The sequence below is a fragment of the Macrotis lagotis genome, chromosome X (assembly GCF_037893015.1).
Source record: "Macrotis lagotis isolate mMagLag1 chromosome X, bilby.v1.9.chrom.fasta, whole genome shotgun sequence".
Taxonomy (NCBI): Eukaryota; Metazoa; Chordata; class Mammalia; order Peramelemorphia; family Peramelidae; genus Macrotis; species Macrotis lagotis.
In genome coordinates this window covers 472013556-472035636 of record NC_133666.1, presented here as the reverse complement: position 1 = coordinate 472035636, position 22081 = coordinate 472013556, and the positions used below count along the sequence as shown (strand labels likewise).

The following is a 22081-nucleotide window of genomic DNA, read 5'->3' as shown; positions in this document are numbered from 1 at the left end:
ATGTTTAGTACTGCCAGCCTGGCAGCAATGGCTAAAAAGATCAGGAAGCAGGTCCTCTGCACTTGTAGTGCTGGTACGGGACTGCTGCTGAAGAAGAAACTTCACTTCCCCCTGCTCCTCAATGCTAAATACTCAATTGTTTCTTTTCACTTTCATTTTACTCAATGTTAACTTACTTTTGCTGGTTCCTTAATGCTGAATATTTGTTTCTCTTCTCATTCTCACTTTACACCTCTTTGTTCCAACTTAAAATCAGCCCCTGGTAACATTAACCTGTTACCTTCTCCAGAGTCCTCTGCTCTGGGATGTCGCTTGGTTCTCTTGCTTGCATCTACTGTGCCCTTAAGCTGGACTTCACTCAGATAACTCTGCCTTCTTGTCCTTGTATTGGTGCCATATACTGAGTCCTTTTTCTGGACTCCTTCAAACTTTCCCCAGGGGAACTTTGAAGGGGCAGGAGACAAGGAAGACAAGGATGACAAGTTCTCCAGGATCCCCAAGTACTCCGTTTATTTACCAGAATACAAGTGCTTAAATATCCTCTCCAGTCTCTAATCCACTCCCACTCCTGTGACAGTAAAATAAGACTCTGGTGCTTCACCAGGTGAAGATAATTTACAGTGCTCCCATACACAACAGTCGCTAATACATTATATGTAAAGGGGATAAGCTATAAGCATTTTTAGTAAGATCAGGGATGAAACAAGGATGCCTGTTATCACCACTATTATTTGATATTGTATTAGAAATGTTAGCTTAGTAATGAAACTCACTATGCAGATGATATGATGATATACTTGAAGAATCCTAGAAAATAAACTAAAAAACTACTTGAAACAATTAGTAGCTTCAGCAAAGTTGTAGGATATAAAATAAACCCACATAAATCATTAGCATTTCTACATACCACCAACAAAAGCACAGCAGAAAGAGAAAATGAAATCTCATCTAAAATAACTGTAGACAACATAAAATACTTGCAAGTCTACCTCACAAGACAAAATCAGATACTAAATGAAAACAATTCCAAAACACTTTTCACACAAAATAAAATCTAAATAAGTGGACAAATGTCAATTGCTTATGGATAGCTGAACTAAAATAAAAAAATGACAATTTTACCTAAATTAAGCTCCTTATTCAGTGACATACCAATCAAACTGCCAAAAAATTATTTTATTGAGCTAAAAAAATAGCAACAAAATTCATGTGGAGGAACAAAAGTTCAGGAATTAATGAAAAAAAGGGAATTAATGAGGAAAAAATTGCAAAGGAAGGTGGTCTAGCTATACTATACTATATAAATTTTTATTCTAAGCAGCAGTTATCAAAACTGTTTGGTACTGGCTAAGAAACAGATTGGTCAATCAGTGGAACAGGTTAAGTACAAAAGAAACTCTAGAAAATGACTATAATGATCTAATGTTTGATAAACCCAGACTACTTAACAAAAATTGCTGGGGAAAGTGAGAAATAATTTAGCAGATTTAGAAGGCAAAAGTTTACAACCAAGAAATCAATTACCCAACAAAACTGAACAAACTCAGCAAGATTTAGAAAAACTCTTTCGGGGGGAAAAAACTGGGCATTCAATTAAATAGGGGGATTTCAAACTTTCCTGATGAAAAGACTAGAGCTGAATAGAAAAATCTAATCTTCAAAATGAGACTCAAGTGAAGCATAAAAAGGTAAACAGGAAAGGCAAATTGTAAGGTACTTAATGATGAACTGCTTATATTCCTGCATGGGAAGATGATACTGTTAACACATATGAACTTCTCATTTATTAGGGCAATCAGAAAGAACATATGTAGACAAGGCTCAAGTGGGAGTTGAATATGAAGGGATAATGTATTAAAAAGTTGGAGTCCAGTGAGAGAGGAATGTACTAGGAGAAAGGAAAAGGGGGAAGTAGAACAGGATAAGTTATTTCACATAAGAGGTAAGGAAAAGCTTTTGTAATGGAATGTGGAGGGATTGTTAAGGGGGTTAGTGAGGGAGCCTTATTCTCATTAAAACTGGATGGGAGGGAATAATATACACACATGTAATTGGATACAGAAATCTATCTTACCCCAGAGGAAAGTAGGAGTAGAAGGGGATGGGAGAAAGAGGGGAGAGGTAAAAGAAGGGAAGATTGTGGAGGGAGGGATAGTCAGATGCAAAACACTTTTGAGAAAGGACAAGGTGAAAGGAGAGAATAGAATGAGGGTGAGGAGAATAGGATGAAGGGAAATATAGTTAGCAATAGGAACTGTGGGAAAAAGTATTGAAACAAGTTTCTCTGATAAAGACTCATTTCTCAAACATAGGGAACTGAGTGAAATTTATAAAAAATAAGAACTGTTCCTGGATTGATAAATGATTAAAAAGCTATGAACAGTTTTCAGATTTTATTATCAATGCTATCTACATGCATATTTAAAAAAATTCAAAAAAATCCTAATTCACAACTGATTGGAGATAGGCAAATTCTTACTACTTTATTCCTGTTGGATTGCTAATAGGATAGAAAGAGAAAATGACAAATGTTGGAAGGCATAAAGGAAAATGGGGTTGTGAAATGATTCAACAATTCTAACAGTTTGGAGCTATGCCCAAAGGACTATAAAACTAGGCCTACTTGACCTAGCAATGCCACCACTATGTCTATATTCAGAAGAGATGAAAAGGAAAGGGACCTCTTTGTATAAGGAAATTCATAGCAGCTCTTTCTGGTGACAAGATCTGGAAATTGAAAGGCTATCTATTAGATGGGGATTGACTAACAAATTATGATGTAATTAAGATGGAATGCTATTTTGCTATAAGAAATGAATAGGGCAGAAGGTGGAGCACTGGCAGGGACCCCGGCAGAGACTGGGGCTGGGTTCCTGCCTCCAGCTCCAGGTCTCTTGCACTTCCGCTCCCAGTCGACATGTCTGAGGCTGCTGTCCCAGGGCCTAGTGCCCTGGCTCAGCGTTGTTGGGGCTCGCCTTCTGCTCCATTGTAGCCAGTGGCCTGGGCACCTTTGCCAAGCTAGCACTGAAGCCAATGTCCCAGGACCCGGAGGAGGAGGAGGAGGGGCAGGAGCTGCCTTACCTGCCCGTCATACAGGCCTAGCTGACTCTGATGTTCTACCTGATGGCCTTTTCCTTGATAATTGTTAGCAGCTCCCTCATGTGGGCCTTATTTTCCAAAGCCCTCAGTATTTGTCTTCTGCCACAGCCCCGCTGACAAGGACTGCTTCTAACATCATCGCCTTGGCCTTCCAGGGGTACCTGTTGTATGGAGAATACTGTGTGGTGATGTGGTAGATTGGAGTCGTCCTGATCCTCTATGGACTGGCACTGATACACATAAGCTTGTCAGCTGACATGGAGCTCGAGGAAAAGGAGAACCAGTAGGGACAGACCTGAAGGGGAACCTTCCTCCTGCTGTGGTCACAGCCCTTCAGAATCCCAGGCCTCCAGAAAACCACCGAGTTCTGGGGGAGCACAGTTTCTTCTTGTTGTTGTTTTAATTCCTATGCAGGAAAGAAACCAATGCTAGACACTATCAGATTGATTCATGCTTTAAGGATCTCTTCAGGCAGGGCATGTTCATGTCACTAGGCCTCTGGCAAGTGGATTTGTGCTTCTGACTCAATTTGAGAAAGTCTGCTAGATGTCTAGAAATCCCAGGGAGAAAACAGTGTTCTTGGTGGAGTTGCTGTTCAGGTTAATCTGTTCCTTGTGCCCAAGGGATGGATGCCAGGAGGAGGTTTTGTCTCTGGTGAGTGTTTCTCCTTGGGGCCTCCTAGACTGAATGGAAGATGACCTTGGCTTGACCTTGGGTCTGAGTCTTTCTTGCTCTTTGCGGAGCTCCAGTGATGCCAGTGGTATGTTTATAACAAACCATAAGTCTTCATTTTAAAGGGGATTTGCAGTCAGTTGGTATTGGATACGTGCCAATAAACTAGGCTAGACAAACTAGTGAGCCAATACCCTTCCCTGCCCTCGAGGGGGATACAGTCTGTTTGAGGGGGGGAACAAAGAAGGATGATACTGGGTAGAAATTAGTAAAAGCCTCTCCCCCAAATAGGAGGAAAGGGATAAAAGCAAAGAAAAGATCTAAGAACAGGGTTTCTTAACTTTTTTAGGTCATAGGCCCCTTTGGCAGACTGCTGAAGCCTACAAACCTCTTCTTAGAAAAAAGATTTTTAAAATACTAAAACAAAATATCTAGAATTTTAAAAGAAATTCATTTCAAATGTAGTTAACAAAAAATTTAAAAACAAATGCATAGATGCCCAGTTTAAGAACCCTTAATCCAAGACAATGTGCCATAAAAAAATCTAAGGATGCCAAGGCTAAGAAACCCTGGTTTAAGAGAGTTTGCCATAAGAAGTTTGAGGAGGAAGAAGGCCCTTCCAGCTGGAAAGGGATCTGGGAAACTTCATAGAAGAGGTGATTCCTGAGCTGGGTCTTTTAGAGGGTTTCAGAAGGAGAGATGTGGAGGAAATGAGTATCAGGTAGGGAAGAGAGCCTTGGCAAACGGAAGAGCAGTGCAAAGATTGTCTAGTTAGTGTGGAGGTAGAATACATGTAAGACAGTGGTAGGAAATAAGGCCAAACAGGAAGGGGGAAACCAGACTCTAGAGGACCTTAAAATGACAGATGCATCTGCTATGGGGTCTCCTAACCCCTAAGTATTTATTAAGCTTCTGCTTAATAAACATGCCAAATATAATGGTGTTAGTGATACCAAGACCAAAAAAAGAAAATACAATCCCAATTTGTTATACAAATATGATTATGATTTGTAGACTGCATGAAAGTGCTCAAAATCTAACTCTAAGTAGTTACTCTCTATCATCCCTCCACTTCCAGGGTTTTCAGTCTTCAAAGGAGAATCAAAATTTACCCCAAATTCTTCTGTTAGCACATGTGGTTTTGAGATTGATTCAAATACCCCCAAAGTATATGAGGGAGACTCTCCACAGTCTGACTCCTATCTTCCTCTTCAACTATGAAAGAATAAAGTCATCCCATAAAGGAAAACAACAGCAGGGAGATGGTTCAGAGAAGAATGGATTGCAATTATAATGGATAGTCAGAGAATAATTGAAATGTTAAATTCCTTTAAAAAAATAGACTTGATAAACATAGTTGACAGCACTCCGGGGCCTCCTCAGCTTACTGTTGAGTCCTTGGCCAGGATCCCCATTTCCTGAAGAGCCCCTACCATTACTTGCTTCACACTCTGCTATCTCTTCCACCTGCTTAGTAGCCTCATCCCAGCTTGATGACCCAAATCTCACCCCAGCCTCGCTTTATGTATTGTATTCCTGCATTAGGATGTAAGCTCATTGAGGGGAGGTACTGACTTGTTTGCTTGTATTTGTATAGTGTCTAGCATGTAAGTGCTCAATAAATCTAGCAATCAAAAAAAAAAAAAAGAAATGAATAGGACTGTTCTCAGTAAAACCTGGACTTACATGAGACGCAGTGGGAAAATATACTATATCAAAGTAACAGCAATATTGTAGGATGATCAGCTGTGAATGACTTATCTTTTTTCAGCAATGCTATGACATAAGACAGCTTTGAAGGACTTAAGATAAAAATTTCTATCCATCCCCAAAGACAGAACTGATGATGTCCAATTGAAGCATATTTTTTTAAAACTTTTTTCTTGGGGTTTCTTTTTTTTGGGGGGGAACCATGTTTACTTTCACAGCATGACTTTATGGTAATGATCTGCATGTCCACACTTTTTTTGGCATTTGTAAGGCAATGGGGTTATGTGACTTGCCCAAGGTCACACAGCTAAGTAATGATTGTCTGGAAACCAGATTTGAACTCAGATTCTCCTGACTCCAGCTACTCCATAATTATACATTTTTAACCCATATGAAATAACTTGTTTTCTCAATGAGATGGAGTAGGATGGGAATAAGCAAAAGAATATGGAACTCAAAGTTTTTAAAATTAATGTTAAAACTCTTTTTACATGTAACCAGAGAAAAATAAAATAAAGTATATAAAAAAAATTTGGCAGAAACTAGGCATAGACCAATATCCCACACCCCATACCAAGATAAGGTCAGAACAAATTGCAGAATTTAGACACAAAAGGTGATACCATAAGCCAGTTAGGAGAAGGAATAGTTTATCTTTCAGACTATGGAAAGGGGAGGAGTTTGTGATCAGGCAAGAGATAGAGAACATTATAAAATGCAAAATGGATAATTTAGGCTACATTAAATTAACTTTTACACAAATAAAATCAATGCAACCAAGATTAAAAGAAATGCAGTAAGTTGAAAAACAATTTTACAGTTAGTGTTTCTGATAAAGGACTCATTTCTAAAATATATAGAAAAGTCAAATTTATAAGAGTACAAGTTATTCCCCAACTGATATGGTCAAAGGATATGAACAGGCAGTTCTCAGATGAAGAAATACAATCATACAATCACATAAAAATGTTCTAAAATTATTATTGATTAGAGAAATGCAAATTAAAATAACTGAGGTGAGTTACTATGTCATACCTATCAGACTGGTCAATATGACAAAAAAGGAAAATGATCTGTCTTGGAGGGTATGAAAACTGGGACCCTAATGCCTTCTTGGTGGATTTGTGAACTGATCCAACCTTTCTAGAGGGCAATTTCCTTTTTTAAGATTTTATTTATTTTGAGTTTTACAATTTTCCCCCTAATCTTACTTCCCTCCCCCCACCCCCCACAGAAGGCAGTTTGCCAATCTTTACATTGTTTCCATGGTATACACTGATCCAAATTGAATGTGATGAGAGAGAAATCATATCCTTAAGGAAGAAATATAAAGTATAAGAGATAGCAAGACTAGATAACAGCTTTTTTTTTTTCTAAATTAAAGGTAATTAAAGGTCTTTGTTCAAACTCCACAGTTCTTTCTCTGGATACAGATGGTATTCTCCATAGCAGATAGCCCAAATTGTGCCTGATTGTTGCACTGATGGAATGAGCAAGTTCATCAAAGTTTATCATCACCCCCATGTTGCTGTTAAGGTATACAATGTTTTACTGGTTCTGCTTATTTCGCTCAACATCAGTTCATGCAAATCCCTCCAGGCTTCCCTGAATTCCCATCCTGGAGGGCAATTTTGAACTATGCCCAAGAACAATAAAACTGTGCACACCCTTTGATCCAGCAATATCACTACTATATCCCTAAGATATCTTCTTTCACAGTATGATTAATATCTTTCTTGGTTGGTTGGCTGGTTGTTATCCTTTATTGAAGATCAAAATATCACTAGGTTAGAGACAAGTCATCGTTTGTCTGTGTTTGATCAGACCAAATTGCTTAGAATGTTCTACCACAGGTCAGGCACAAATAGTACATGTGAACACCTGGGGTGGGTTCTCTAAACTTCTTTGAGCTTCCATTCTGTCTTGCTCATAAAACACAGCACTTTCTCAGATGAGGGCACGCCAGCATCTCCCATGCAACATAATCAATTCCAAAAGTGTCTGTATCTTTTTTTTGACCTTTATGTGAGTACTTGCCTTGTGATAGTCCTCCATAAAACAGTCAAGCATACTTTTGGCATTCAAATGATGTACCCAGCCCCTCAGAGTTGGACTGTCTGTAGTTGGCAATTAGCTTAAGGACAGACATCAGTATCTGTTATCCTGCCAAGTGATCTTCAGCATCTTCTTAAGACAACTTATGAGTGACTCAGTTTCCTGAAACAGTACTGGTAGACTGTCCTGGTGAGGTCAGCACGACTCTCTAGACTTCCAGTTTGGTGGTCAGCCTAATACTTCTCTCCTACCCTTTACACAGAAGCCTCCCAAACAGTGAGCTAGCTCTGAGAATGTTTACAACCTATTATCAATGTGTACCTCCCCGAAAAGTATATTGACAAGAGAACTTATCTATAGTATTCAAAATCTGTCCATTTGCTATAACCAGCGGTTCCACATATGGATGATGTAATGCTGGCTGATGTAGCACCTGTGTTTTCTTGGTGTTGTTAGATCAAAATTAGCACAAGCAGCAGAGAATCAATCCTTACTGTTGCAGTTATATTGAGTGCAAACTGAAAATCATGCACAAACACTTCACTTTGGCCTTGGCTTCTAGCCTTTTCAAGTTGAAGAATTCACTGACAGTGTGATTGCTGACACCTTGATGCTGTCTTCCTTCTAAGTGTTAATATGGCTAAAAACATTATGCTAAAAAGCAAGGGAGCAAGGACACAACCTTATTTCATTCCATTGGTGACCCAGGAATGCATGCCATTGTGGAATTGACTAACTGATGAACTTCTCTCAACAACCAAATTTTGACATAACTTTCTATAAACCCTCATGACTGATGGTGTTAAAGGCTTTGGTCAGAGCTACAAATGCGTATACAGACCTCTGTTTTGTTCCTGGAATTTTCCCTGGAGTTGTTGGGCAGCAAATACCATATCTACTGCTCCTTAAAACTTAATGAAGCCACATTGGCTCTCAAGGAGGTGACCAACTTCCAGATGAAAAATCAGTCTACTGAGAAGGACTCTGGCAAGAATATTTTTTTTTTTAGGTTTTTTTCCCAAGGCAATGGGGTTAAGTGGCTTTCGCAAGGCCACATAGCTAAGTAATTATTAAGTGTCTGAGGCCAGATTTGAACTCAGGTACTCCTGACTCCAGGGCCAGTGCTTTAACCATTGTGCCACCTAGCCGCCCCTCTGGCAAGAATCTTACCAGAAACGACTAAGAGAGAAATTGCCTTGTGATTGCCACAGCACACTCTATTCCATTGCCTTTAAAGAGATGAACAGAGGAAGCATCCTTAAATTCCTGGGGGATAATTTCCTCATGCCATATAACCCAGAATATTTCAGCCAGTTTATGTATGAGCATTTGGACTCCTGCTTTGTAAATCTCAGCTGGAATAGACTTTGCATCAGGCACTTTGCCATGGTATTTGAAACCTCTTCTTCAGTTGGAGTTTCAATTAAGGATGGACTGACTTCAACTTGAGGTAAATGGTCAATGGCTTTTGCACTGATTGAAGATCATCTGTTAAGAACACCATGGAAATGTTCAGCCCATTTCTGTAGGATCATGTCACTAACACTAATCAATGTGGTTCCATCAGCACTGAGTAGTTTATGCATCATATATCTTTAGTCCTTAAACACCTTTAGGGCATCATATAAGCACTTTGGATTGTTACTATCCATTTAAACTGAAATTCATTTACCTTCTGAACCAAGAATCCTGCATCTTTCTAAAGCTCAGTTATACTTTAACCAATATTAAATTACTCTCTAAAGGAGGGAGAAGGTAGGGAAGAAAGGGAGAAAAAAACATTACCAAATAAAATGATTGTTGAAAACGATCTTTACATGTAGTTGAAAAAATAAATCTATTAAAAAAAAAAAGAAAAAATCATCATATACTATCTAAATACTAGATTTCCATACATTACCACTCAGGTAATTTTTTGACTTCTATATTGATATGCCCTTCTATTCCCACTGTATGTTCTCCAAAGTCATACTCTAGAGTTGTTGTACTGCTTCTCCTCCTCTGATGACAAAAAATATGGTAAAACTTGACCAATTCTGTTACAAAAATAGACATTTGCCCAAGAAGATAATTAGAAATGACTAGAGGTTAGTAACAAGTCCCATCCTTCTATAATCAGACAACAGGATTCTGATCTCTGTAATGACTACCTAGAACTTTCCCTTTCCCCTCAAACTCCCACAACTGATTATCAAGTCCACAAAAGCATTACTTCTTAGAAGGAATTGCTAAGCCAAAGCTCCTTCCCTCACCAAACTCCACACATAGATATCCATGTCAAACCATCTACCCTCATCTCCCTCTCATTCTCAGAGCTCTTCTATTGTGCCCTCTAGTTCTAGTTAACAAATCATTCTCCATAGACATGTGACCTCTCCTTTAAAATAATTTTGTGCAGTTTTTTGTATTTGATTTCTAAGTACATGGTTTCCTTCCCATCCCATCCTCCCCTAGAAACTAAGTCTCTTCTGGCAAGAATCATTCTGTTCTTGTATCCCCTAGACGTGGCATAAACTTGACACCTACTATGTGCTTAATAAATAAATAGTGGTTGGAAGGACCCCTACCCCACCCCCACCCTTTACTAACACTAAGAAAAACAGCAGTAAGGGGAAATGGAAGGCAGGAAAAAAAAGCAAGGAGCAAGAAAAGGTCCAGGGGCTTAAGAGGATTAAAGGGCAATACAAAGCAATATAGAAATTGAGCTTTGCAGCCAAGCTCAATAGAAAATTGCATACTTCTGAATATAGTGTATTAAAATAAATACATCTTTATTGGCAAAACATAATCAATGTAAAAATAGAACATTTTCCTCCTTTGTAAAAACGTCCAATAATTGTAAAAGAAACATGATATTTCAGTAGTCTTCAATATTAGGGCAAAACCAAAAATTGTTAAACATAGCTCAATTTATAATACAAAACATTTACAAAATCTTTTTTTTGGGCTTAGAAAAAAGAGAAAACTATTATAACAATTTATTTTATAATACAAACTGCTTTCCAGTTAAACTTTTTCAAGACTTTCACCAACTAGTCGAATATCAATACTTTTGCCTTCATCAGTTTGAACCACTAAGAGACCTTCGAATTTTCCTGCTGACTTTGGTTTGAACTGGACTGGCATGTTGATATAATGCTGAGCTCTGTATCAAAGAAAAGGAAATATTAACAGTATATTCTAATAACATGAACCATCCACTAAAATTTTCAAAATACCATAAGGCTACAACAATAACCTGAGGAAAATATACCCTCTTTAATGCCATTATTTCATACTTTACTGTTTTAAGTATATTTTGATAATTTTCAACAATTGCTGAGTAATCAAGCAAAAAACTAAAGTATAAAGATAGCTGATGGGAATGAAGTTCTAAAAAAATTAATTTTCAGAGTGAAGTGTTGATTATTGGGGCTTCTAAAAAATTTAGGAAAATAAGTGTGACTGGTGACACATATAAGTAGATGCTGTATCTTTTTTTTTTTGGTATGTTTTTGTAAAGCAGTGGAGCTAAGCGAGGTCCCACAGCTAGGTAATTATTAAATGTCTGAGGGTCATATTTGAACTCAGGTCCTCCTCACTCCTGCCCTGATGCTATATCACTTAAAGCAAGTAGCAACCTGTCAAAAGTCAATCTTTAAAGTTATTATCCCCAAATGATTTCTTGATAACTTGAACAGCATCCTATGAAAAAGATCAATGAACTAGGAATTAAAAGATCTGTATTATGAGCTCTTCCACTAACAAGTTGGTAAACTCTGAGTCACTCAATTTATTCATCTGTGAAATAATAGAAAGCCCTAAGATCCCCTTTGGCTCTAACTTCTTATGATCCTATTAATTTATCTAAAAACACTTTTTAAACCAAAATTTTCAGGAGACACGTGTACACTCACACTCACACACAAACACACACACAACCCATCTTGAAGTAATTATTTTAACACATGTGCAATTACATTAGAAACATCTTTAACAAAATGATACAACTATAACATCTTTTTAAAAAAAGTTGCAATTATTCTGCATTAAATAACACTCCGCTAAGGCCTTACAATAGTATCTGGTAGTTTGGAATTGACTTTGTATTTTGTCTCTGTCTCTGTCTCTGTCTGTCTGTCTGTCTCTCTCTCTCTCTCTCTCTCTCTCTCTCTCTCTCTCTCTCTCTCAGGTTTTTGCAAGGCAATGGTGTTAAATGGCTTGTCCAAGGCCACAGAGCTAGGTAATTATGAAGTATCTGAGGCCAGATTTGAACTCAGGTACTCCTGACTCCAGGGCCAGTGCTCTATCCACTGTGCCATCTAGCCGCCCCTAACTTTGTATTTTCAAAGAGAATATTTAGCTCTAGTAGCTCCTACAAGGAGCCAAAAATCTCTGAGCTTATGATTTAGATTGTGAGTCCATTAGAGGGACTACAAATATGTTCTTAAAGAATCAGTCTAGTTCAGAAAATTTCAGCACCAAAAGGTTGATAATCAGACAAATTATTTCTGACTACAGTTATCTTTGTTGTTTTATGACTTTAGAGATTTGAATTTTGTCCTTTTTGCCTTAAAACTTTCCTATCTGAAGAACTCTCATTTTCATTTATGCTCAGAGAAACTGAACTGAATTTATCAAATCAACTCCATTCTATCTCTGCAATGTTTTAAGTCTAGGTACTAGGAACATGATTAAAAATGGTCAAAAATTCCTGCTTTCATTTAACTTTTATTCTACTAATTTCTCTTCTTTGGACTAGTTTTTAAAGTTCAGTGATCATAAATGTAAAAGTCCTATCAGATTTTCTTAATGAGAAGAAAAATGTATTGTTATATTTCTAAAACTAATTTAATACTTTGTATTTTAATAATATTTAAAAAGCTCCTCAGAGTTAGTTTACACTTACTTCAAAGATTTTGAACTGGTCATTTCACTGACAGCTCAGTTCAGTTTATATCCCTTTTAAAATTTTTCTCTGAAGCACTTATTTAACAATATACCCACTTTCTTCTTCCCCTGCCACCACCCCAACCCTATTCAATCTGTTGCTATGTTCTGTCAATTTGGATATCTTCCTCTCTCCTCTGCCACTGTCACCACCTTCCCCTCCCCTCATGTCTCAGTTAGTAAAAAGAGTCTGAGTTTCCTTCAAGATTCAACTGAATTCCCACTTACTACAGGATCTTTTCTGGTCTGTCTGAATGCTAATAACCTCCTTCTGTGGATTATCTACACCTTTATCTTTCATTTATATTGTTTGTACATAGTTGTTTGCATGATGTCTTCCCCCACAGATTGTGAGCTCCTTGAGATCAAGCACTGCCTTTTGCCTGTCTTTGTAATCCCAGAGCTTAGTACAGTGCCTAATACATAGGAAAAGTTTAATAAATATCTAAAAAAATAAATAGAATAACAAAGTTTATTTTGCCACATGACCAGTGTTTTACTACTCATAAGAATTTGGAGTACTTTGAAGGCTTGGGGTTAGATTTCTGTGTACAAGAGTATTTATTAAATTTAAAATAATGGATCTTTTCCCAACTACAATATTTTTCTATCCATCAGATATTCAAACATTATTATGTGTCTATTCCTGCTCTTTTCCATACGAAACATTCTCCACATGCCCCAAATCACAATATAAGCACTATCAAAGAGAAATACAATTGGATTTTGTAAAAAAATTTTTGAAGCCTAAAACAATTCTTGCCATTCCAGATGTAATTAAAGAAACAACACTGAAGCAATGCTTATAATAAGCTTTAGAATTTTGAAAAAAATGTTAAAAAAGCAATCTAGAAAGAAATTATGAAACATAAAGCATAATACTTACACAAAATCTTCACATGCAAATTTCCTATCAATGTAATAATTTAAAGTATTATACTGTGCTACTACTTACACAGACCAGAGAAAAAGGAAAAAAAAACAAAGTACAATAAATTCTGATGAAAGAGATAGTTTAAAATTTCTTAACCACTGATTTAATTACACAGCAAAATAAGAGCAGAAAACACATCAAGAGACCTAAAAAGCAACTGTCAGAAGTGTGCTCTAAACAAGAGCTTTGCAACCTTCTCTCACTACATGTAGCCATTCTATTTACATTCAAAGTTTCTAGAACATACAAATCACAAGAAGCATTAAAAAAATTGCATATCTCAAGTTGTGACCATTACCACAAAAACAACAGTAATGGATATTAAAATGTTTAAAGTTTGAGAATCATCACAGTGATCACAAAGAACATTCATTCGATCTGTTGATTTTTTTTACTTCTTGTTCTGCAATAAATTATGATTAAGACCTGTACTAAAACAAAAAATCTTAAAATAGTATTTACAATTAAATATTTTTGCAAACAATATACATTTATATAAAAGAATTTCACCTCACAAAAATGCCTAAATTCTTCAGTTACTCCCTCTTCTAAGTCTTCATTAAGATTCTTTGTCCATTTGCTCTCATTTTCTTTTCCTTTTATATAATAGTAGTACTTATTCTAGTATTCTGGTTTGACTTTTAATATTTTCTATTATTTCACAAAAGATTCACAATGGAAGTAACTACAAAGATCTTTGAAAAAATTAAAAAACCCTACTCACTATATATATATATATATATATATATATATATATATATATATATATATATATATATAATCTCAACAAAGTAATCATTAGCTAACAGCTATTATTTTTCCAAGTTCCCTCCAAGATAGTTTTTCAAAAAAGACTTAAATTACATTTATGATTATTTCTAATTATTATATACTCCTTAGTATATTTTCATATAGGTTACCATTCCTCTTTTGAAAATTAACTGTTCATATTTTTAACCACTGTGACCTGGGAATTTATTGGCCATGTCCAAAAGGGATTCAACAGTGATGTTTGAGTAACAGCTTCACTCCCTCTCTTAGGAGAGTATAGACTGATTAGATCAGGAAAGTCTGTAAGTTCTATATTTTATTAAAAATCATTTTTTCCTCTGGAGGATTATACTCACTTTTGGCGAGTGAGTTATTCTTGGCCATAAGTCTATGTCCTTTATCATATTCTAAGCTCTCTATACTCCTTTATAGTGTTGGCTGATAATTATTCTTGAGATATTGGAACAACTCAGGCTAAAGACTTGCAAGCAACAGTCTAAAAGTCATCTTTTTTCAGTTATCTAGTGTTCTCTCCTCCCCACTGAGCTCAGCAAGCTCCTGACTGAGTCTGAGGTCAACAAAGAATAAACAAAGTGCTACTGGTTCAGAGTAGCAAAATAGGAAAATTTCTTTTGGTCTGAGACTCCTCGGAGGCATTCAGACTAGGCTACAAGTTGAAGATGAGATACTGCTGTTTTCCTGAGGTCCAAATCCACACTAGTACTTTTTGCTCCTGAACCAGCTTCTTGCTTCAATATAGAGTCTTGAGCCTAAGGCCCCCACCCCTGGGTGCAAATCCCTTTCTCAGTCTACCCTAGAGCAACCAGCACTGGTTTGTGAGTGACGAAGGTGCAGGTTGGATAATGAGGTCACAGTACTCTAGGATCTCCAATGTTGTGGTGCATGGCCTCTTCCTAGGTGCCAAAGCACTCTTAGGAGGAAAATCCCGGCCCAATCCTATCCCCCATATAGCAACCTGGACTGAAAAAAAATTAATTTTAATGTTTTCTAGATATCTTGGAAGGAATGTTTTAGAGAAAGAAGCTCACTCCTTCTTGCTATTCTACCATCCCAGCTCTGATGCCATTAAAATACAAACACACACACACACACACACACACACACACACACACACACGCACACACACGCTCATCTTTATATTAAGATGCAGTAATCTCTAAGTTATCAATGGATGGGGGAAAAGAGAAATGAATAATTTGACATCAGACTTTGAAAATTATTTTTAATTTTTTTTTATACTTCCATTTGAATACAATTATAAAAAAATTTTTAAATGTTTATCACATACATCTTAAAGAGATGCATGCTACTTTAGCATGTGGTAATATATGAAAAGAAGTAATAAATCAAGGGATGTCTATCAATTGGGGAATGGCTGAACAAACTATGGTATATGAATAATGGAATAGCACTGTGCAATAAGAAACAGTGAGCAGAGATTTCAGAAAGATTTATATGAACCCATACAAAGTGAAATGAGTAGAACCAGGATGACATTATACACTATAAGAACAACACTATGTGATGACTAATTACGAATTTTCTCAGTAGTACAGTGATCTAATAATTACAAAGGGCTCATACCGAGAATGCTATCCACATCCAGAGGGAAAAAACTGATGGATTCTGAATATAGATTGAAGCATATTATTTTTGCTTTATTTTTTCATGGATTTTCTTTTGGGTCTGTTTCTTCTTTCTCAAAACAGGACTAATATGAAAATATGTTTTACATGATTGCACATAAACTTTACCAAATTTCTTAACATTTTAGGAAGGGAGGGAGAAAAATTTGGGACTCAAAATTTTGTAAAGATATCAAAAATTATCTTTACATAAAATTGGGAAAAATATTATTTAAAAAAGAATTAACAATTTTTATGATAATTTTGAAAAATATTTGAAAATTTTTCCTACGGCCATCCTTATTAATACAGGGAAAATCAAAAGCTAAAATATATCAGGAAAATGAATAGCATGACAGTTGTCTTCTCAGAACAGCAAAGTATTTCAGAAAAATGAGCTGCAACTCAAAATATATAAAACTACTCTTTAAGCACTCAACTCATTTTTCTATGCAAAGAACACTGCTGATGAAAGTGGGACAAATGTGTCAATTAATGACAAAAGGTTCATCTACAAATGGATCATGAGATTCCCCTTATCAACCTTATTAAAAAAAAAGTTGGTTAGAATTAATGATGATGTTATTTATGGAGGAGTGAATGAATACTTTCACTTTTCCAACTTGATTAATGCAGAAGAGTTTAACTGTAGTTTTTTAAAGTTTCATAATAATAAATATTTATTGATTCTGGAATAACAATCAAATTTCAAATTAGTTGTAGCGAGATTTTTTTTGTTTTTTTTTGTTTTTTTTAGATTTTTGCAAGGCAAATGGGGTTAAGTGGCTTGCCCAAGGCCACACAGCTAGGTAATTATTAAGTATCTGAGACTAGATTTGAACCCAGGTACTCCTGACTCCAAGGCCAGTGCTTTATCCACTACGCCACCTAACAGCCCCGAGATATGTTTAAAATAGATACTATGGCCCAATTCAGTAAGCTGTCTGTTTTTTTGTGTACCTCTGAGCTTTTACATAAAGTTTTGTTTTATTTAAAATATAAGTTATTTTTGGCAACCAGATTTTTATGTTATAGTTTAACCACTCCTGTTAAAAAAAAAGAGTTGATTTAATATCCATGGAAAGAAAGGGGGGAGGGGACACATGAGTGTCATTCACAGTATGCCAGAAAAAATGAAAAAAATGAGCTATGAAAGGTATACGATGTTAAATGGAGACTATAAAAACCAAATGGGAAAACAATTAGCATAGAACTTTCCAATAAAATTCTTTTTTTTTTTGCAAGGCAATGGGGTTAAGTGGCTTGCCCAAGGCCACACAGCTAGGTAATTAAGTGTCTGAGGCTGAATTTGAACTCAGGTACTCCTAACTCCAGGGCCGGTGCTCTATCCACTGCGCCACCTAGCTGCCCCCAATAAAATTCTTTTTAATCACAATTAAAACCTTTTATACTTCGAAATACTTACTATATTGCTAAAAGTGAAGATATCAAGTGCTAAGAACAGAATCTAATATAAATTTCAACATGTCCTAAAGTTGGAAAGAAATAAAAATATGTAAATGAACAATATTCTCTTTGGGGGAAAATAAAAATATATTTTCTAGAGTATTTTTGCATATCTAGAAAAAAAACAGGCTCTGCTGCAAAGACAACTGTGATATCCTATTCTCTGATAAAGTTTGATATAACAGTTTGTACAAATAACAAACCTAGAATATTATGAGGTTAAAAAGATAACGTGATAGTGAAAGACAAAACTGCAAAGCAGAGTTTAGAATTACTAGAACCTTACAAATATTCATATAAAAAACTGAATTAAATAAAATTTTTGTTTCTATTTAACTTACCTCAAAGAATACTTTGAATGCTTGACATAGAAAGGCTCTCTGGGACTTAAAAACTTCAGCTGGAATTTAATATGAAACTTTAAAAAACAGCATGTAAACTACTTAATAGATAATTTACTATATATTTTTTTATGGTAACAAATTTTTTTCATTTCACTTGTATTTGCACTCTAATGTCATATATACTCTCATGACATAAGCTTTTGTTTCTTCAGTTTCTTCTGGGATTATCTTTTTTCTTTTGAGCAACTTCCTCTTCTGGTTTAGGAACAATTTGTTCCTTTTCAGTAAGTATCATCTCAATATGGCAAGGAGAATTCACATATGGGTTGATTCAACCATGAGCCCTGTAAGTACGCCATCTCATTTTGGGAGCCTTGTTAACCTGGATATGCTCAATGACAAGAGAATCCATAAGCTGTCTGTTTTTTTGTGTACCTCTGAGCTTTTACATAAAGTTTTGTTTTATTTAAAATATAAGTTATTTTTGGCAACCAGAATTTTATGTTATAGTTTAACCACTCCTGTTAAAAAAAAAAGAGTTGATTTAATATCCATGGAAAGAAAGGGGGGGGGGGGGGGACACATGAGTGTCATTCACAGTATGCCAGAAAAAATGAAAAAAATGAGCTATGAAAGGTATACGATGTTAAATGGAGACTATAAAAACCAAATGGAAAATAATTAGCATAGAACTTTCCAATAAAATTCTTTTTTTTTTTTGCAAGGCAATGGGGTTAAGTGGCTTGCCCAAGGCCACACAGCTAGGTAATTAAGTGTCTGAGGCTGAATTTGAACTCAGGTACTCCTAACTCCAGGGCCGGTGCTCTATCCACTGCGCCACCTAGCTGCCCCCAATAAAATTCTTTTTAATCACAATTAAAACCTTTTATACTTCGAAATACTTACTATATTGCTAAAAGTGAAGATATCAAGTGCTAAGAACAGAATCTAATATAAATTTCAACATGTCCTAAAGTTGGAAAGAAATAAAAATATGTAAATGAACAATATTCTCTTTGGGGAAAATAAAAATATTTTCTAGAGTATTTTTGCATATCTAGAAAAAAAACAGGCTTTGCTGCAAAGACAACTGTGATATCCTATTCTCTGATAAAGTTTGATATAACAGTTTGTACAAATAACAAACCTAGAATATTATGAGGTTAAAAAGATAACATGATAGTGAAAGACAAAACTGCAAAGCAGAGCTTAGAATTACTAGAACCTTACAAATATTCATATAAAAAACTGAATTAAATAAAATTTTTGTTTCTATTTAACTTACCTCAAAGAATACTTTGAATGCTTGACATAGAAAGGCTCTCTGGGACTTAAAAACTTCAGCTGGAATTTAATATGAAAACTTTAAAAAACAGCATGTAAACTACTTAATAGATAATTTACTATATATTTTTTTATGGTAACAAATTTTTTTCATTTCACTTGTATTTGCACTCTAATGTCATATATACTCTCATGACATAAGCTTTTGTTTCTTCAGTTTCTTCTGGGATTATCTTTTTTCTTTTGAGCAACTTCCTCTTCTGGTTTAGGAACAATTTGTTCCTTTTCAGTAAGTATCATCTTAATATGGCAAGGAGAACTCACGTATGGGTTGATTCAACCATGAGCCCTGTAAGTACGCCATCTCATTTTGGGAGCCTTGTTAACCTGGATATGCTCAATGACAAGAGAATCCATATCCAAACCCTTTAATTCAACGTTGCTCTCTGCATTTTTAAGCATATGCAGCAAGAACTCAGCACTCTTTTTTGGCCAACGACCCTGTGTCCAATCCCACTGCTTAGCCTGGGCACACCTGCCAACGCCACCATTATATCGACAGAATGGAACACATTGTTTCTTCAATGTGACATCTTTCAAATATTTGGCAGCTTTTCAGATGTACATGCCCTTGATGGCTTGAGCTGTTTCACGGGTGTTCTTGAGGTGGACCCGGAGATTTGAACCCCTTGACTTGCATGATTTTGTGGGGTTCTCTGGATCAAGAGAATACCTCACCATTTTAAATGATTACCTAGGACGGCTCAAGGGAAGAGCTTTACTATATTTAAAAAAAAAACATATATTTCCATGAACTAAAATTTTTTTTCAGCAAGATTTAGATACAATCTTAGAGAATAAAGGCTTTGTTAGGCAGAACTAACACTTAAGACCAGGGTTGGTTTTTTAAATCCTATGAACTAAATTTAGACATTTACTCTTATTTAGATAGATCAACTATGTTACTCAGAAAAACAAGGTAGCTGGCAAGAAAACTAATTAGAAAAGGAAAAAAAAAAGATAACAAAAGATATAAAATGAAACCCAATACATATATTTAGTGACTTTCAGTTTTCAAATAAAGTATCAAGGTCTTCCTGTGGATGGTTAAAATTTCTTCAGGTGAAGAAATATCTTAAAAAATACAATTTTTTGGCTTTATGTATACTTAAATATCTATCTTTCATTTACCTATATAGCTATACAGGTATATAATAATCATGAAAGTCTTCTTTCATATTTTTAACTTCCCCAAATTCAAAGGAAGATGTTAAACTTACCAAGTGAGTAGTGAAAGAATTATTCCGTAAATTGACTTTAATAGTTCTTGTTTCTCCGACTCTAGCAGGAAGAAATATGTATATATCTTCTGGAGCATAAACACCTCGCTGAGTCAAGTCAACTTGCCTAGTTTAGAAAATGGGAATTAAATTACTTATTTAAAATTAATAGGAATTAAGATACAAATATTATCTCCAAATTATTCAGTATATATTATATCTGCATTATCTGTTTGTAAGTTGTCCCTTCCATTAGACTGAGTTCTTTGAGAGCAGAAACTAATTTTTTCACTTTGTATTCTTAGTGCCTAACAATGTATCTGGCATATATAGTAGGTACTTAAATGCTTACTGATTAAGGAGAGATCCAAGAAATTCATGAGGCTGCCAAAGACAAGAAATGTTAAAATCCATGGAGTAAGGATAGTGTGGAACTCAAATGGGTCAACCTTAACACTGACACTGGAAAGGGAGGAAAGCAGATTTAGTGAAGTCATGTTATGGAAGGACTGAAGGTTAAAATGAGGCTGAAGAACATGACTGATGACAAAGTAAGTGGAAATATGGAATGATACAAGATTATGTTGTAATAGTTTGGTTTCCTTTTCATGTTCTTTTCATTTACATGACTGCAGTGGCTGTATAAATTGTTTTTCTGGTTTTTTTATTCCACACTGTTTCAGCTTATATTATCTTTCAATGTTTCTCTGAATCACTAATATATATTATTTCTTACTGTGTAAAATTTGTGGGTTCTTTTTATCATGTTTTAGTAGCTGGTCTGCAACAATTAAACTTGTCTAAAGAATAGTAAATAATGACAGCTGAATTCAATTTTAACCTATTTTCCATTTCTCAATGTTGACAGCTTACCTAGGCCATGCATAAGTTAATGTAATTATGTTCTATGTCTTGTCAACTTTATTCTTTCACCCCATGTGGCATGGATTTTGAATTTTGCTTTAATGATAATCAAATTACACAGTGATGGATTAATGTAAAATGACCGCTTCCCCAGTAGCCAGTAGTTTCATATTTGTCAAAGTGAGTCAACTTCATTCACTATGACTTTGTTTATCACACAACTACTGCTTTCTTACTTGCTTCAAAGAAATTAACAATATACACACAAGTTTCTGAACAGTCTGTCATTTCTTAATTATGGATTGTACTTTGCAAAAGACATTTAATGCCATCCTCCTTTATTCATAAAATCCTCCAAATAATTCAAGTTCTTCATAGAATTTCTCTACTTCCTTATCTTCTACAATTAAAAAATGGTAGTCACAACAATTTAAGGCTGCCTGTTCACATATATTCACAACAAAAAAGAAATTCAATAGGTCTATACTAAATTCAACAATAACCAGTTATTTCTTAGAAATAAATTATATTACCACAATTCTGTCCATTACTAATGTACCATACTTTATCTTTCTACTAAAGCATTAAACTTACTTTCAGAGAGCGAATTAAGACATCTGGCCTTGAGACCATGTCTCATATTCTTAGTATTCCATAGTGCTAAGCATAATACTTTTTTCTAGTATGTCATTTTAAGTATTTTGAGATGATAATAAAGAACATTTTTTCCATTTGTTAACAGTTCATTGAACATTACACATTAGCTGACACAAACCTACTTGGTATGTTTCAAATTGGTGTTTTCTATGCCTGTGTCTTTGAATATTTACAAGCATGTCATAAACACACACATACCGATGCGTAGGAACAGAAGCCTCAGAGCCAAGTCGTCTTCTGGGCCTAGCTAGATTACCTGTTTTCACAAGGGCATTTGTGGACATTCTTTCAGATCCATGCTTTGGACCAATACCCTATTAGAAAGAAAGACATAAAAGAGGTAAAAATATTCTTGGTCATGTAAGTCAC

At 35.4% G+C, this 22081-nt stretch overlaps 1 protein-coding gene and 1 pseudogene across 1 annotated transcript in view; one reads left to right on the top strand and one right to left on the bottom strand.

Annotated features, from left to right (window-relative positions):
- On the top strand, positions 1-3386 carry LOC141499264 (uncharacterized; annotated as a pseudogene).
- Positions 3387-18063: 14677 nt separating this feature from the next.
- Positions 18064-22081, bottom strand: part of CEP192 (centrosomal protein 192) — a 160271-nt gene continuing 156253 nt past the window's right edge. The window contains exons 52-54 of the mRNA XM_074202081.1: positions 21911-22026; positions 20192-20318; positions 18064-18971 (exon numbers count right to left, since the gene is read on the bottom strand). Of these exons, the coding sequence (XP_074058182.1) occupies positions 18909-18971; positions 20192-20318; positions 21911-22026 (306 nt within the window). The 3' untranslated portion in view covers positions 18064-18908. The remainder of the gene's footprint in view (positions 18972-20191; positions 20319-21910; positions 22027-22081) is intronic.